The sequence below is a fragment of the Sesamum indicum genome, linkage group LG7 (genome assembly GCF_000512975.1).
Source record: "Sesamum indicum cultivar Zhongzhi No. 13 linkage group LG7, S_indicum_v1.0, whole genome shotgun sequence".
Lineage (NCBI taxonomy): Eukaryota > Viridiplantae > Streptophyta > Magnoliopsida > Lamiales > Pedaliaceae > Sesamum > Sesamum indicum.
In genome coordinates this window covers 8,920,974-8,938,275 of record NC_026151.1, presented here as the reverse complement: position 1 = coordinate 8,938,275, position 17,302 = coordinate 8,920,974, and the positions used below count along the sequence as shown (strand labels likewise).

Here is a 17,302-nt window from a genome sequence, read left to right as displayed (position 1 = left end):
ATTTTCCAAGATACTACATACATCTTGGCCTTTCCTTTAAAAGCAAAAAAAACACAAAACAACGTTTTTAGGGTAGGAATTAAAGTCGTGATTTGGTTGTAGTTATATTTCGTTTAACGCAAATAATTATTATTTGCTTCATTCTTTTTGGATGCGTCAATTTTACTTTTCTTTTAATTAAATTCAATTTAATTTGGATTGTACTTATATGGTTTTTTTATATATATGATTTTTCGTAACATTTAATTAATTTTGTAAAATTTAATTTTTTTTAACTAAAAAAGAACTTTTATTTTAGTATTGGATCGACCCATCATGTATATTGTCTTTTTCATTTTATATTAGAATAGAATCTTAATTTACTGTTTGTTACTAATTAGTTATTAGACGAGATTTTATGAAATAAAATTTCTAGGAGCGAGCAAATGTATTATTTTTTTCTTGTTCGATAAATTAGAAAATCATTAGATTTAAATAAAACCCACCATGCAAGTTGTACACAAATGCCTTTACCAAAAATAAATAAATTGCATAAATTAACCCACACATAACGGAAAATTCTAATCAGATCGGGCTTGGTCGTACATGAATTAAATACATGACAAGAATAACGTATACTTTTCGTATAGTTAGTATACAATTAAGAAAAATAATGACAAATTATATGACAAGTATATATCATATTTGCTCTGTGATTTGATTTGATTCAATCGAATTTGATTTGAATAAGCACTTTCGATCACACATAACATAATAGTTTTCACAGCGTAAGACATGACGACTATAATTAGCTGGTGTTTTCACCCAAATCAAGGGTTTCTAGGGCTTGATGACAATTAATTACTCCCTAAACATCTTCGGACTTGATGAAATCATTTGACTTCTCTCCCAAGTTGTAAGAACTGCTCATAGCTAACCTCCACATACATATAACAAATCAAGTATATTATTCGTTAATTAGAGTATACGTAGAAATCGACACTCGTTGTCGTTGTAAATTTTTATGACTAATTATATTAATTTTATCAAAAAACGGGTCGACGTACATTATTCGTTAGGTTATACGTTGATGTACGTTGTTTTTGTCGAGCTCGACATTATTATGTATATTGTTTTTACGATCGCACTTGGCTCAATGAGTGATATATCGTTATACATATAGGCCAAACTCCAAGATTACTACTAATTATAAGTAATTATTATTTATAATTTTTTCTTCACAAATCCATATAAGAATCTGGGTTTCTAACTTATGGGGTTTGTAATTAAATTAAATGGAATCTCAGTTTATTATTATTATTATTATTGAACTTAATTTCGAAATATTATTATTGCACTTAATATGTAATCACCTTTGGAATTTGTGGAGGTAAAAATATTATGGGGGCGGCGGGTATTCCGGTGCATGGTGGGTGGTGAGGAGGAGTAATGGGGTTGTTTGTTTTAATTAATAATTAATAATGAATATTCAAAGGATGGCTAGAATGATCTTTGCAAAAATAAATATTAATGATGAGTTTGGGTGAAATTGATATTATTATTAAATATGTTGAATTTGGTTTATATATATATTCTATTAGCAACCAGACAATTTCCAACTTAGACTAATAAGAAATGAAATATATATACCTATATAGATATATTAGTCGTTCGTTGCACACTATTTTTGAAAATATATAAAAAAGAATTGTAGCTTGAGACGCATAGATAATTAAATATTTTAATAAAAATATATATTTAAACAAAAAAAAATAACATCAGGGTACGATTCGGATAAATCTCATTGATCTGCATAAGTGCAATTGTCAAAAAACGAAAAACAATGATCGTGTCTGGTCAATCAAGACGAAAAGTTGATGAGTCCAGACAAATTTAAAAATTTTAATTATGAAATCTTTCAATCCAAATACAGTCTTAAAATCCCGGAACAATCTTATATAAAAATCAATATAACAAGAATGTGCATAAAGGATGGCAAGAACATCTAAAAGACATGATAAACATTCACAAAGAAAACAAGGGTTGGGACTCACTCATTTCCTTCATATACATATATACTCTATATTTCTTTTTCTAAACATGGATGCATGCATGCATGTGACTTAATTGTACATCCATCATCATGATAATATGGTGATGGGCATGTGATTCACCTTTATTTAATTTTCATTTTTCCCAATTAAGTTGTTTTCTCTTACATGCAAGCATGCAAATGAGGGACATCTAGTACACTTGTTCACTTTTTGCAGGAAATATAGCTTGTAATGCTCTCATATGATAAAAGTTTCAAGTTCTAAAGTGTGTTTATATGTACATATATAGTTGGGATTTGAGAAGATTGGCCACAACAAAAATATTGAAATGGATCTCATATCTAAAAGTTGTTTTATCTTTTATAATGTGATTGAAATTTGTTTGTCACGATTGACCCAATTTTTTCAGTGGATCGGCTACAATTGTATTGTGAATTTTAATCTCAAATCATTGATATTACTAGAAAAATTTGATCCTGTCTGTATAAATTTGTACTCGCATAAGCTGTGATACGTTGAATTAACACATGACGATATCTGATAGTCTGTGGTCGAACGGCTTACAGTCGATGTGGGTACAAACTATTATGGCAGTGTTGTCAGGCCCCAATATATTATATCGATTTGCTCATCTCACTCTCATCCCCAACACGCCTTAAACTAAGTTTTACAGTGAATAAAATAATATTAATTGTCTACGGTAAATTAGCTTACTATGCACCTACAGAAAATGGAGAGCTCTATGTCATTAATGAAATTCACACCTGTAACATTCAAGCGGAAATGATACATAAATTGTAGCTAATTGCCTAATTGAAGGCATCTGACTGTCACAAAATATTCATTTCGTCGAAACTCATAAAGATATTACCCAATATGCTCATTGCTATCTTATCATTAATGCACTTACAACTAAGCCCGAAATTCTGTTGAAAACTGTACAAGTCGACTATCGTCGCTGTCAGGCCATAAATGCACCCGTATAAAGTAAGTGATTTATACGTCTTTAATGAGATTCGAAAATATGGTATATATTAAATTAAAAAGCTAGACATCGTCTGTATCTTTAATTTTTTTACTTTTCGGAATTAATTTACGTATAAGATACTTAATTTACAAAAAATAGTAAAGAAAATATATTTTTCATTTTAAATGACATAATTATATTATTTACTTTTTAATCCTCTTTTTTTTGCCACTTTTCCTTAATTTTATTACAAGGTATTCAGCTTTAAACAACTTTGGTCCATTGAAGTACTAAAATTGCATGCAGACTCAAAAGGGCAGAAAGTGATTTTGGCCTTTAGATCTGCATGTAAACAACCGGCCACTTTATATCGTGCCTAAAAAGCTTAATTACATTTTTTCCCATAACTCTCATTCTTTAATTTTAATTAATATACTAAAGTGCCATTCGTGTGACATTCACATTTTGCACTAATGTACTATAAAGAGTTTTGTACCGTTGGACCTAAAAATTCAATTTAATTATTTTCAATTATAATATGTATATTTTACTGAAAACTAATTCAAGAAAAATAATATTTTTCTTAATTTAATTCTGACGGGATACTCTTGGAAAAATACTTCGTTTTTAAGAAGTCGGGAGAGTTTAGATTGTTGAAAAAATTAATTATTCACTATATATATAATATTATCTTAAAAAAATAATTAATATGTATAATAACACCATTGCTCAGCAAAAAAAAATTCGACTACACATACATTAATCATAAATAAAAACACTATATATATATATATGGAAACAATTTAAATAATTGGATGTGGAAAAAACAAACCCCGCGAAATAATGCAATAAAAAATCATTTTTTTAATTATGGAAATAAATATGAAATAAAAAGGAAATAAACCAAAATAGGAATCACATAATAGTGGGGAGTATTAATCACGTGCAGCTCACGAGGATTATCACAACTCCTCCTCCTCCTCCTCATGGGCCTCTGCACAGTTACCATGTGCAGTTAAACACTTGAAAACTTTTTACCCCGCCTCCTCCACGCGCGTGTGTTGAAGTCATTCTCTGTGATGTGGGCGCGTGATCAACACTCCCGGTTTGTCGAAGTGGGGAGCGGTTTCTCGAAAGATGGAGGTAAAACCCAGAGCCGTACAGAACCGGAATTATAAATGGCGGCGAATCCAAGGCTGTCCACCACGTTATTATTTTCCCGCTGTAAAAACGCCTGCGACACCGTTTTGTTTTTATTTTTTTTTGTGTGTACTGTCAAGTAATCTTATTATTATTATTATTTTTTATTTTTATGTAATTTGGTAATATAATGCTTTTATTTAATTTAGTGTTGGAACAAAGTACAATTTATTTATATTTAGTTATTTTAAACATTCAAATAAATAGATTCAATTAGTTTTGAAGTACCGAATAAAAGTTTAAAAAAATAAGTTGTTATTTACGTACAAATATTGTTAAATACGTACAAATATTCTGTATTTCAGATCTCCATTGAGTCTTAATTTATTAATGAATATGTATTAGGAATAAACTTTTATTGTTCTACAAAAACTAAATAAATATTATTTCAAAAAGAAAGCGCTTTTATTATTTTTTATTATCGAAAATGAGTTTAAAATAAATAAGTTGGTGGGTTGAATTTATATTAATAGTAATACTAGCTGTCGTGGCACGTTGTACTTTCGTACATATATAAAATAATATTGCGTATTTTAAAATATATTATAAATAAAAATAAATTACAAATAAATATATAACATTTTAAGAAAAAAAGAGAGAGAGAAGAAAGCCAACTTGAAGATGTTATCGACGTGATAAAAAAAATTGATGTAATTATATCACAAACGATTGTTTGTGAATGAAAAGTACTTTTTTATATTATTATAAATAAATACAATTTCAGAAAATTTGTCGTCTGGTAGATAAAAAATCTCTAGAAATGTAAAAACTCAAAAAATTGAAAAAAGAAAATATAGTAAAAAAAGTGAGTAATGATGGTAAAATGTAGTTAAAAGTTAATTGATGGTCAAAGAGGTGAGTTGTTGCAAATGGCTTTTTAATTTGACCGACATATTTTAACCGGGCCGGGCATCCTGGGTCTCACGTGACCCCCCACACGTACTTCGAGACCTACTGACTCAGCGACTCCTCACGCTTATTCATTGGACCAACCCCCCCACGTACTGGCCCCCACATGTCCACGTGTCGGTAGCCCACAATCTCCATACGCGGCGAGTCGCGGCCCTCACCGGTGGCCGGAATCTCTCGCCGCCCAGCTGGCCGGTGTCTACCACCTATGACTTTCCCACTTCGTCACTTAGATATTTTACTACTTTCTATTATTAAAGACCCCATTTCTTTTAAAAAAATAAAATAAAACGGGTCTCCGAATTTTGGGGTTCCCAATTTCGGCGATCCTATAAGACAGCGATTTCAGTGTTGTTGTGAGTCTCCAAACAGAACCTTAAAACTCTGTCCCTCCAAGGACTCCTTCCCCTCACCCACTCTTTTTTCTTCCCAATTTCCTCAAACCTTTTAAACCCAACTAGGAGTCTCTCTCTCAAACCCACCCAGGAATCCAGAGATTTTCACTGATTTCTTTACCTTATAATCCTCGATGCAGATATAGCAACACCCTTCCTTTTAAATCCCATGCTCTTCCTGCAACTCTTGCAGAACCACCTCTTTCTTTTCACCCGTTGATGCACTTTTCTCATGAAAAGCCCCCCTCTCTCTCTTCTTTCTCTCTCTTGTTTTAGCCTTTGAAATCCCATCTTTTGAGGTTTTCTTGTTTCTTTTCATTTGTCAGACTGATTCTCTCTGTGTTTTTGAAGCTTCTGCTTGAAGCGTTGCGGTCTGTTTGCCTCCTCCTCAAAGCAGTCCCCCTTTTCCTGTTGTATGTTAAAGATCAAATCTCCGCGTGTCTGTATCAATGGAGATGTTGTGTCCAGTCAAATACACCGAGCACAAGAAAATCACCAAGAAACTCATCAAACCCTCCAAACACAGCCTTAAGAAGCAATCCAAGAATAATCAGAATTTCATTGCCCCAAGAACTGTTAGAATCTCCGTTACCGACCCTGACGCCACGGATTCCTCCAGCGATGACGACGACGAGCTCTTTCCAAGACAACGTGTCAAGAAATACATCAGCGAGATCAGAATGGAAACAACGACTGATTCCATCAATGGCGCCAATGGCAGGACCAGAACTGTAGAGACTCTCCAGGCTAAGCCCAAGCCCATGAAGGTGAAGGAGGCGCCGGCTCCGGCCGCCTCACAGGGCGGCTCTCGGAAGTTCCGTGGCGTGCGGCAGCGGCCCTGGGGTAAATGGGCTGCAGAAATCAGAGACCCTTCGAGAAGGGTCAGGCTCTGGTTGGGTACTTATGATACTGCAGAAGAGGCAGCTATGGTTTATGATAATGCGGCGATAAAGCTTCGCGGACCGGACGCTTTAACAAACTTCACCGTTCCTCCAACGAAGGATTCATCGGCGGAGACCAACCCGGCGTCGGTTTCCGGCTATGATTCCGGGGACGAGTCGCATAATCTGTCTTCGCCAACTTCTGTTCTCCGGTTCAGGAGCAGTCTCCGTCCCGGTGAAGACGCTGAACCGAGCGGGTCGGGTCCGGTGCAAGAATTGGGAAATGAAGGCGAACCGTGTACTGGTTTGGAGGATGCTCCGAACCGGCCGGCTTGTGATGCCAGTCCGGCTGATTTGCCGGTTCATGAAGTGGAGGAGTGTCAAGGGGAGACGAGCATGGTACCCGATTACTCAAACGACTTCTTGCCTATGGACATTCCATTTTTGGATGATTTCTTCAATGTTCAATCGCAAGACCAAATGTTGTTTGAAGACATCCCGACTTCTTCCAACTACGATGATTTCTCAATGTCATTAGACGAGTTCCCAATCCTCAAAAACAGCTTCCAAGAGGCCGAATTCGGAGATTTTAAGGATACGTTTCAAGATCTTGGTTTTCTTGAAGTCGACAACTATTTTCAAGACATAAACGATGTAGCTAGTGTTGATCCTCTATTAGTCCTATAGTATTCCTAGAGGGAAAAAAAAAAAAAAAAAGAGTCAAAAGTGTTACATAGTTGGTTTGCCAATTAACGGCAAATTTTGTGTACCGACTATCGGCTTGTATTTTTATTTAAATAGAATAAAATAATTTTTAGAGTGAATAAATTCAATTTTGTATGAGTATGTAGTCATCTCCTCAAATGTAGCATCACATGTTTATTATTTTCCAAATTCTAGTCAAGGAAAAAATTCCACAAGAAACGTGTGGATCATCTGACGCCAAAGTGTCATTCCTTTGGTCCCATTGCCACACGGGTAGGCGCGATTTACGCTTCAATTTGACCATAGTCGTGTTTAGCTGCTTGCTATAGTGAAATTAAGTGACCACCTCACCCTATTGTTCAAATTGATTCAATCATTGAGCCAACAATGACCACTTTTGGTATTTTATGCAGTATCAAAAGCAATTGCTAGCGAGGTAGCAATAATTCAAATTATGATGGACTTAGGCATTCAGGGTTGGCAAAAATTATCGAGAATGGTTCACAATTATTGACGTACAGCAAAAATTTAATTTGATTTTATCCGCATTCATATCGATGGAGTTAATATTTTCCGATTTTTGGAGCAGTGAATGCGGATAAATATGCTTTAATTTTTTATCGAGGACAACTGATGTTTGGGTGGTCGAGGTTCTTGACAGGTGTTGGGGTGGTGTGATGGCCGGTGGGGTTGGTGGTTTCAGTTTCACATTGTTTGAAAGTCGTGAGAAGTCTGATGAGACGAAAAGAAGAAATTTTTTTAATTTTATATCAATATTTTTAGGTTTTTTAGATCTAAACAAGCTTGTAACCCGTTTAAAATATGTTTTAAAATGCTACAAAGGTTTTTTTTATAGAAAAAGAAAATTTTATGCGTTTATAAGCTTGTTCAAAAACAGTAGGCTTATTTTTTTTTAATATTTTAACAAACTCTTTCAAATTAATTATAAATTTCATTGTTAAAATTTTATAAATTTTATAAATTTTATAATTTTATTTTATTCAAATACTTTAAAATTTTAATTTTTCTAAATAAGATTGAAATTTTATAAATCCTAAAAATATTTTATAAAACTATATGAATTTATACGATATTTTAAATAACTTTAGTCGAACACCCCATCTTTATCACGTACAATCATAAAAAAATAAATTAATGTAATGAATAAAGAATAAGAACCTCATGCAACTGAACTAAATACTTGCACATCTAATGAGATTCGAATTTATAACATCATAGACCTAAAATTTTAAGACCTCGGCTTTAACTGCTGAGTGAATATTTATTAGCCAAAAAATTAATTTTTAATTACATCATTTGTGAGAACCTCAAAATAAAATAACTTAACTAAATCTAACAATATTTTCAATATCTTGATATATTTAATATAATTAATTAACTCCACATAAAATTTCTATAATTACTTAAAACCTCATAGCCCACTGTGTAATTATTCATTTCCATATGTTCAAAAGTGACTTCATTTGCTCATTATTTAAAAAAAAAAAAAATCTCCCAACTTTTTGGAAAATAAAATAAAATAAAATAAATACTTTAATTAAAATAAAATTGATGAAGGGGTTGATGATACCTATGGGCTCAAAGCCATATGACACTTACTTATATTTCACTCCAACATAATAATAATAATAAATATAGAGTCAAATAATAATGATGATTAATGCATCCAAATTAAATTAAATTAAATCAAATTCTTGTAAAGTATAATTGTTATTAATAATAATAATAATAATAATATTAATTAATTAATTTAGATTGAGAAGATGAATCTGAGTAGTGATACCCACGCGCAGCTCAGCCCACACGTTCCGTCATCCATGCAGGCAGAAAGCATCCAACCCCCCATTCAATCATGATGTCTCCACACCTATTTTTGCACAGTTAGTTATTTAACTGTATTGATTTGAAATATTTGACTTTTCCATCCTAATTTCTCTCAAACTTCTCCTTTAAACCCCCCCTCCCCCCTCCCTCAACTAAATTTAATTTTTTATTATATTTATTTAATTAAATAAAAAATAAAAAAGGATTCAAGCTGATAAAATTTAATAAAATTGATTTTAAATGTGTATGAATAAAGAAATTATGAATTAAATTAATTAATAAAATATATGATTATTTTTGGAAAACTTATAGTTAAGGATTTTTTAGATAATTCATGTTTGGCAACTAGGATATGTATTGTAAGAGTCTCCTTTTCAATTAATAATAGAAAGATATATATATTTGTATTTTATATAAATAAATTGAAGGTCTAACTCATAATTTTGTGATTGCGAATTCGAGATTCGAAATGTTCAGTATTTGGGTTGAAAAAATGATTTAAGAGGGTGTTTGGCAAAACTTACTCAAAAAATTTTTATAATTTCATAAGTTTGTATATTTTATAAAATATTTTTAACTATTAAGAAAATCTTTAATTTCTTTTTAAGTATTTCATATGTTTTCAAATATCTTATAATTGTTTGGTGAAAAATTTATAATTCCGCACAAACACTCTATAACTCTACATTTAGAATTAACTCTAAAGAAATTTTTTTTTTTCACAAGTACTATTTTTTTTCTGGTATGTGGGGTTAGGGGTTAGCCGTCAATAATAGTTGACTGGAATATTATGAGATTGAGTTATGATTCGTACGGAATTTGTGAAAAAAGTTCACCTTTGTGTAATTGTCGATCTTGGGGCGTGGAAAGACTTATTTCATTGGGTAAAGATTTGGGATTCAAGTTCGGTTTTGATTTACTTGTATAGTAATTTATAATTTATTACCTTTTGTATTTTGCGCTCATTGTTTGAAGAGGAGTGCAGTAATTATCTTGACTTGGCATGCTATCAAAAATTTAAAATTGAAAAACTTTGAATTACAGAACTTAAAAAACGAAACAAACATCACAATTTTCATTCATTACTAATACTCATTTTTATTTGACATTTTGATATAAATTCATCAATGTAAAAAAAAAGTATATTTATATTTTCTATATATTTTGCATAATTGCTGATTCTTCTTGACCGTTGAAGCGTTACGTAAATTGATAAAAGATGAAAAATATTAATACAAAAGCTAATAAAAAAATTTAATTTTAAAAATTGAATTATTTTTGCACTATATCTAATTAATAGTTTAGTGTAATTTCTTTTTTTTTGTTTGTGTGTGTATATATTTATTACAGGAAAAAGGGTAGACAAAAAGATTGTGGAAATGATAATGTAATGATTAGTTCAAAGTTGTGATGTTGTTCACTATTATTTATTATGATCTGCTCCAACAACACTGTTTCACTGCTCATTTTTACTTTGTGTTTCACAGTTGTAGTCATGATGATGTTCTCTTCTTCACGTGACCTTTTACCTCTTTTCTTCCATTCAATTTTCTATATCTAATTTTATTATCTTTTTTATTTTTTTAATATTACGCCATATATATAAAATTAACATCACATATTTTATTAAAAATAAAATAATATTTAAAATAGAAAATTCAGTTCTTGCCATACACAGTAATTCATTTATGACAACAATTTTCTATAAATAAGTATGATTAAGATTACCTGTAAAAATAATATTAAGTAAAATTAAAAAAAAAAATAGCAATGCGACATATGCATTAAAAAATATTTATAATTATTTAAATAATAATAAAATATTTAAAATTATGATAAATTTTACAAGAGTTCATTGTAATTTACTTTAATAGTTTATTTTTCAATATAAATATGCATGCCTCTTAGTTATTAGGCTAAATTAATTTTGGGTTTTTGTAATTTCCTTGAGATGGATATTTGTTTTATTATATATATATATTTATATATTGTTGTTTTTTTAAACATATATATATATATTTATTTATGTTGTTGGTCCAATCATTTTCCTTTTGTATTGTGTTGGTTGAAATGCTTAAGAACACATTAACAATGATTATTTGTGGTCCCTTGTGTGTGTTTTGATCACTCATATGGTGTGTATTTCAAAGTCTTTATGAGATGTGAAAGCCACACTTTTTATCCTCCACACATCTCTGTTAAATAGTTAGTTTGTTTTTTCAAGAAGTTAAAATTAAAATAACGATTGCCTAATATAATTGATGAAATTGAGACTTCATGATCATAAGATTATGAGTTCAAATTTTAGTAATGTGTAGGTATTGGTTTACTTTAATAGTAGTTGTTGATCCATTGTAATAATAGTTGCTAGTTAATTATATATAATCGTTATTGATAAGGGGCAATTACACGTTCCTTCCCTGAGATTTGGTGTAAATAACATGCAAACCTCACGTGGCTTGAAAAATAACATCTAATACCTTGACGTTTGTTTTCCACCAACAAAGAGATCCATCCTTTAGTTTGTTGATTTCAGATTTTTTTTAACTGAAAATTCATTTTTACATCCAATCACCTTATTGCAGGTCAAATAATTATTTTCTAACCAAATAATCCTTATACATATCCACACACTAATGCATATGAAAAGGTACATTTTTACTCTTATAAGAGTAGTTTGGTCAGTAATGAATTAGTCGGAAGTAAATATAAATTTTTATTCAGATTTTTTGATGATCTTATCAAATTCTATAAATATTAATTAATAATATTCAATTTAAAGACATTAAAAAATTTTACAAAATTTATATTGTGCTGACGTGACCCGATTTTTTACGGTCAACTCATGTCGCACTAGCAATTAATTTTGGCCGTTTACTTGAATTAGACAAACTTTCCAAAAGAAGAATAAAACAGTATACTGGGGCACTCCCTTGCACCAAATATACTGCAACTCCTGCATTAAGATGAGTGGCTATGTGTGATGACTTTGGGCACACACTTCATCGCTATTAAAATACCTAAAATGCCCTTTTCCTGCTTATTCAAATAAACATACATATCCGTAATATTTATTAAATGCGAGGGGTTCAGAAGAATTAGCTTGGTGAGCATTAAGTAGATTTACAAAAATGCCCTTATTCTTCTTAACTCATCTATTCTCGTAAGTGTATAAATGTAATTTCATGTGGGAAATAGTCATTATCAACATGTAATTTCTATATTTTCTATTTTTTTAAAATACTATATATGTGCTGTTTTTATTTTATTTTGCGATGCTACTATAATAAAAGAATATACTTTATTTAATTTCTTCAGCACGGATATCGAGTGTGCACGGCTGTTAGTATATATGCATGTATATGTATCGGAGCAAAAGGGTGTAAGAGTGAGGTGCAATGAGAATTGTAGGGTGCATCAGGCTCCCAGAAGAGAACACATGGATAGCAGAAATGAAAGGGACAGGTGAAAGCGCTAATTGGTCAGAGCCGACTTCTTCCTGCAATTACAAAGCGTGGGTTTAATCAAAATGCGACAACACGGCCGGCACTATCCCCGTTGCTTTTGCTCGTCTCCCCACTCATATGAAATGAGACGAGGCAACATAAAAAAGCACAAGTAATCACAATTTTTATGTTTTGAGTGATGATGTCTTAGCTTAATAATTAAAAGTTAAAATTACAACATTTTACAAATATTAGGATACAAATCTTTTGCTCGTCTCCTTCCTGTGATGGGATGAGATGAGACGAGACGAAAACACAAGTGATTATAGCCTAAGGCTATGTTTGGTTGTGTTTTTATTTTTAGTTTTTAGTGAAAATAAGTATTTTTTTAATTTGTATAAGTTTTCATGTAAAATTAAAAATGTATTTAGATTAGTTGATAGATTGTACATTTTGACACTTTTTTATCGTTGTTTGAAAAATTAAAAATATATAAAAAAAAAGAAAAAGAGCTTAAATTGCATTTACACCCCTCAAATCCCATCACACAGTTGCAGTTTTTAGAAATATCTGACTCTTGCTTTAACCCCAACAAAATTATATATTAGGAGAATTAGTCCCATAGTTTACACTTGAAAGTCAAGTTTCACACTACGTTCCCAAAAAGCGCTCTTTCTTGAAGTCAAATTTCGGCCACGCTTGTGACCCCATTCCATGTAAAATTGCAGAAAAGCGTGGTTTCACTTTTGTGGTATAATCAATAGCGTGGAACACGGAACGTGAGTCGTGTATGGGCTTGCTGTTCCTCTGTACTCATACCTACCATAATAAAAAATATCACAGGGTAAATAATAGCCCACGTGGCTTTGGTTCAGTAGATCTGGACTCCTGGTTTTTTTCTGGGCTTTAGGCCTGATCTGTAGGGCCCATTTGAGTTGGTCAACCAACAGACACTACCATGATATTTTAATTTTGATAAATGGATTATGTCGGAAAAAATATCAATTTTAATTAAAAAATAAATGAAAAATACATACTTTTTAATTTTTCACTGAAAACTTTTGGGCCTCCGCTGTAATCTTTCCTTTTCTAAAAAAATAATTAATTGAATATTTATCTTTTTATTATTAATGGTGACGCATGATTTATTTTTTATTTATTAAAATGATTTAAATCAAATCAATAATATAATTTTTTTGTTTGGGTTAGATAAATGAGAAAGCAGAGCTGGCACAACTGCATTTGCCCTATGTGCGTCGGTCAGTGTTCTTATGGATAATCTATTTTCGTCAAAACTTAAGATTTAATTGTGTGGGAGTCAACACACAGGTCATGACATTCGATTAGTCCCTTTAAATACATTCGCAAGAACTCATGTTGACATCTTAATTTTAAAATAAAATTATTAACCATAAGCCCAAAATAAATTGACTAATAATTTAGTCATAATCCATAACTAATTTGGGCTTTACTTATTCTCATAATAATAAAACCTGATAAACCAGAACTAAATCTGGACCTTATGCATTTTTATAGATAAATCCAATATAAATATAATTTTTTTTCTTTTATTGACTAATTCGCGCCAAAATATATTCAAATATGGCTCGTTGAAGATTGATTTATGTTAAATTTTGTGGTATAAAGCCCAATAGAAGTAAGCCCAAAATACTTGAACACTGCTCATGCCTATAAAAAGAAAATCTTCCCCACATACACATCACTATGTACACACATCAAAATCCACAACAAAAGTAACTTTTAAAACTTTCTACCAATACGAAGCTCTTGAACCGCGAAAATTCTGTCTTCCTTGGCAACAAGCCCTCAAGACCTTGAAGTTATTTCAAGATAGCCCAAGTGATTTTCTTCTACAAATTTAGAGAAGATTACACGTTCAATTAAGAACAAGTGTTAGCCATTGGATCAACATCCGGAGAGAATAATTAGGGGATTATCTACATTCGTACGTATTTATATATTTCTAGTTTCGTAATTCTTGTTTACAAACTCAAAATCGTGTGGACAAATCTAATCATTTTGTGGGAGACAAAATTCAACCTCAACCAATATATTATAACAAATGATGATAATCGATAATAGGATATAACAAATAATTTTTAACTGCAATGTAAGTTTATAACATGAAGGATATATATTATATTTTAATTTTCATCCAAAATTTTATGCGGGGTCAAATTAGGTTAATAACTCAAGTAGCACTTTCTTTGATAAGAAAATAAAAAATAAAAAGAAGAGAAAGCAAACTTTGGCAACGAAATCAGAAGACAAAAGCACGACTTTAAAGAGTCTCATTTCCTGTACGCATAACCAATCAAAGTTGGAAAAGGATATGAATCGTGCAGAAGTTGTAATGTGTATGGGCTGCTGATAAAAAATAATCATTACCAATCATGATTAAGAATCAATGATATCACAAAAAATTAAATCAACGAAGAGGATGATCAATGATGGGCCCACTTCCCTTTTCATTTTTATTTCTTTCTAATAGAATCATATAATTTTTGTCTTTGTTAATTTTCACTTGATTAAATTTTACTTTTTTTTTTTTTCGACAATGAATTAGTTATATAGACTCTGATCGGTACATATAGCATAAACGTAATCTTTTTTTATAGGTCCATGGAGCACCACCTTGACGGAGGATTTGAAATTCTTTAAATTTTGAATTATTCAAATAAATAAATACTGCCTTAAAGAATTTCAAATCCTACAACTTTAAATTTGAATTATGTTTTTGTTAAATATTGATGATTTGAAGTTATACTAAGGGCAAATTACAACAACGTCTTCTGAGGTTTGACATAATTATGAATATTCTCTTATTGTTTGAAAAATTATCAATATCTCCCTGATTTTAACGGTCATCTAACAATTAGCCAAATCCGTTATGTTCCATCTATTTTTTGTGTTAAACTGACCAAAATGCCCTTATGGATTAAAAATTATAATTTTATTTATTTTTGATTTTTTATACACTAAATATATAATTTTTAAAATTTTTTCATCCACTCCGTTTGATTTTTTTTATAAATTTTATTTTTTTAGAAATAAAAAAATACAAGGAGGGCAAAGTTGACAATTTCATACTCCTATTCAGGGGGCATTTATAATTTTTTAAATAATAAAAGAGTATTCATAATTATAACAAACCTCATGAAAGGTCATTGTAATTTACCTTTATTCTAATATGAAATCATTTGAATTTTTTTTTCTAAATAACCCGCTCAACTCCAAATCCATAAATTTTCAAAAAATAATAGTTCAAATTTAATATTAAAAAATTTAAAAAATTTAGAATTTAGAATTATCAAAAACAAATCAAAAGAATTTGTTATTAGAAATTTGGGATTCATAACTTCAAATCCTTTAGCCAAATATAGTCTTATAGAAATTTATCTTAAAATTAATGAATTTAATATTATCTTTTTAACATTGTTTTAAAAAATGTAAAAAAGAAATTAATATAATGGGCTAAAAATAAAAATAGCAAAAATCCATATAGAAATTGTGACTTATGTGTAGTAAATTATCCACAAATTCGCAAACTAATGAAAAGGTTTATTTTTATATGAAGTGCTATTTTCATGCATTAAAGAAAGTAAGAATTACACAACTTTTACTGTAAAATAATAATCTCTCAACGTATTAGGTTGTTATTTATTTCACAAATAGTCAGTATCCTGCGCGGGATAATTACTTTTTTTTACAATAGTCAATAAATAAAAAATTATAACAGTTCAAAATTTTAAATATAAAACTATGTAATAGAAAATAATTTAAGTTTTAATATCTTAAGAATTAATAATGAAAATATATTATCAGACATTAAAACAATTAAACTATGTTACTAATTAATTTATAGTAATAAAATCTTTAATTCTTTTTTATACAAGCAAAAGATAGTGTTCCGACCCACTAGGAATAGAAAGTAGTGAAACAACGTTTTGGGAAATAAAAGAGCATAAGTGAGTGAATTGAGGGTGTTCTTCTTTTTTTTATGTTCAAAAGAGAGATTGATTTAAAGTAAAATTTTAAGTATAAAATTACATATTTCTTTCATATAAAGTGGTAGTATGAAGGCGAAAGTTGTAGTATATAGGCTCAAATTGTCCTTTTTCATTGGAGGAGCTCTCTATTTATAAGCAACCACCAATCGGTTGGAGAAGACCAAATTCCTCGCTGATTTGGTGAAGGATCTCACTCATTTGGTAGAGTAAGATTTCAAAGTAGTTAGATAAGGTTGAATCCAATTTCCCAGCAATTGGAGGATACCCACGGGATTCGGTGGAGGGCTATCTCTTAGAGGTTGGAGTGCCGCAATTCTCGGGAGCGGTTGCAGTCTGTTGAGGATGAGGATATCTTCTAGAGATAAGGATGTCTTGTCGGACTTTTGGGGAGAAGGTTGAGGAGATGCCTTCTCCTAGCCGGATGTCAAGTTTATAAAGTTTAGGTTACTTTGGACTAGAGACACCACATGTCCTCGAGGGGACTGTTGGTTCTTATCTGATTTGTAAGGTGTATCTCCAAATATCCTATATGGATGCCACCTAAGTCACCCCGCAGACGTCATGTGATATGGTCTTAACTTTAGTTAGGGGATTTCAAGTTTCTAAACTTTCTTATGGGCCTGGAAGACAATTTGGATTTGCCCTCTTGGGATTTGGGCTGTTTGAAATTCTTTTGGTCAATTTATTTCTGGAGGTACCTCCTGTTGGACTTCTTGGGAACTCTACTTGGGTTGGCTTATTAGGGGCACTTTAAGCTTTGCATTCTTCTAGGGATTTGTGATCTCTTTCTTCAATTTGGATTGTTTAGGCCTCTTTGGGTTGACTTATTTTTTATTGACATCATTTAGGCCCACATTCTAATAACTGAAAACTTTTGATATTTATTAAAA

At 30.9% G+C, this 17,302-nt stretch overlaps 1 protein-coding gene across 1 annotated transcript; it reads left to right on the top strand.

Moving 5' to 3' along the window:
* LOC105166722 (ethylene-responsive transcription factor CRF4-like) lies at positions 5,423-7,213 on the top strand. Its single transcript, XM_011086179.2, has one exon. The coding sequence runs from the start codon at positions 5,954-5,956 to the stop codon at positions 7,070-7,072; it is 1,119 nt and encodes a 372-aa protein (XP_011084481.1). The 5' UTR covers positions 5,423-5,953; the 3' UTR covers positions 7,073-7,213.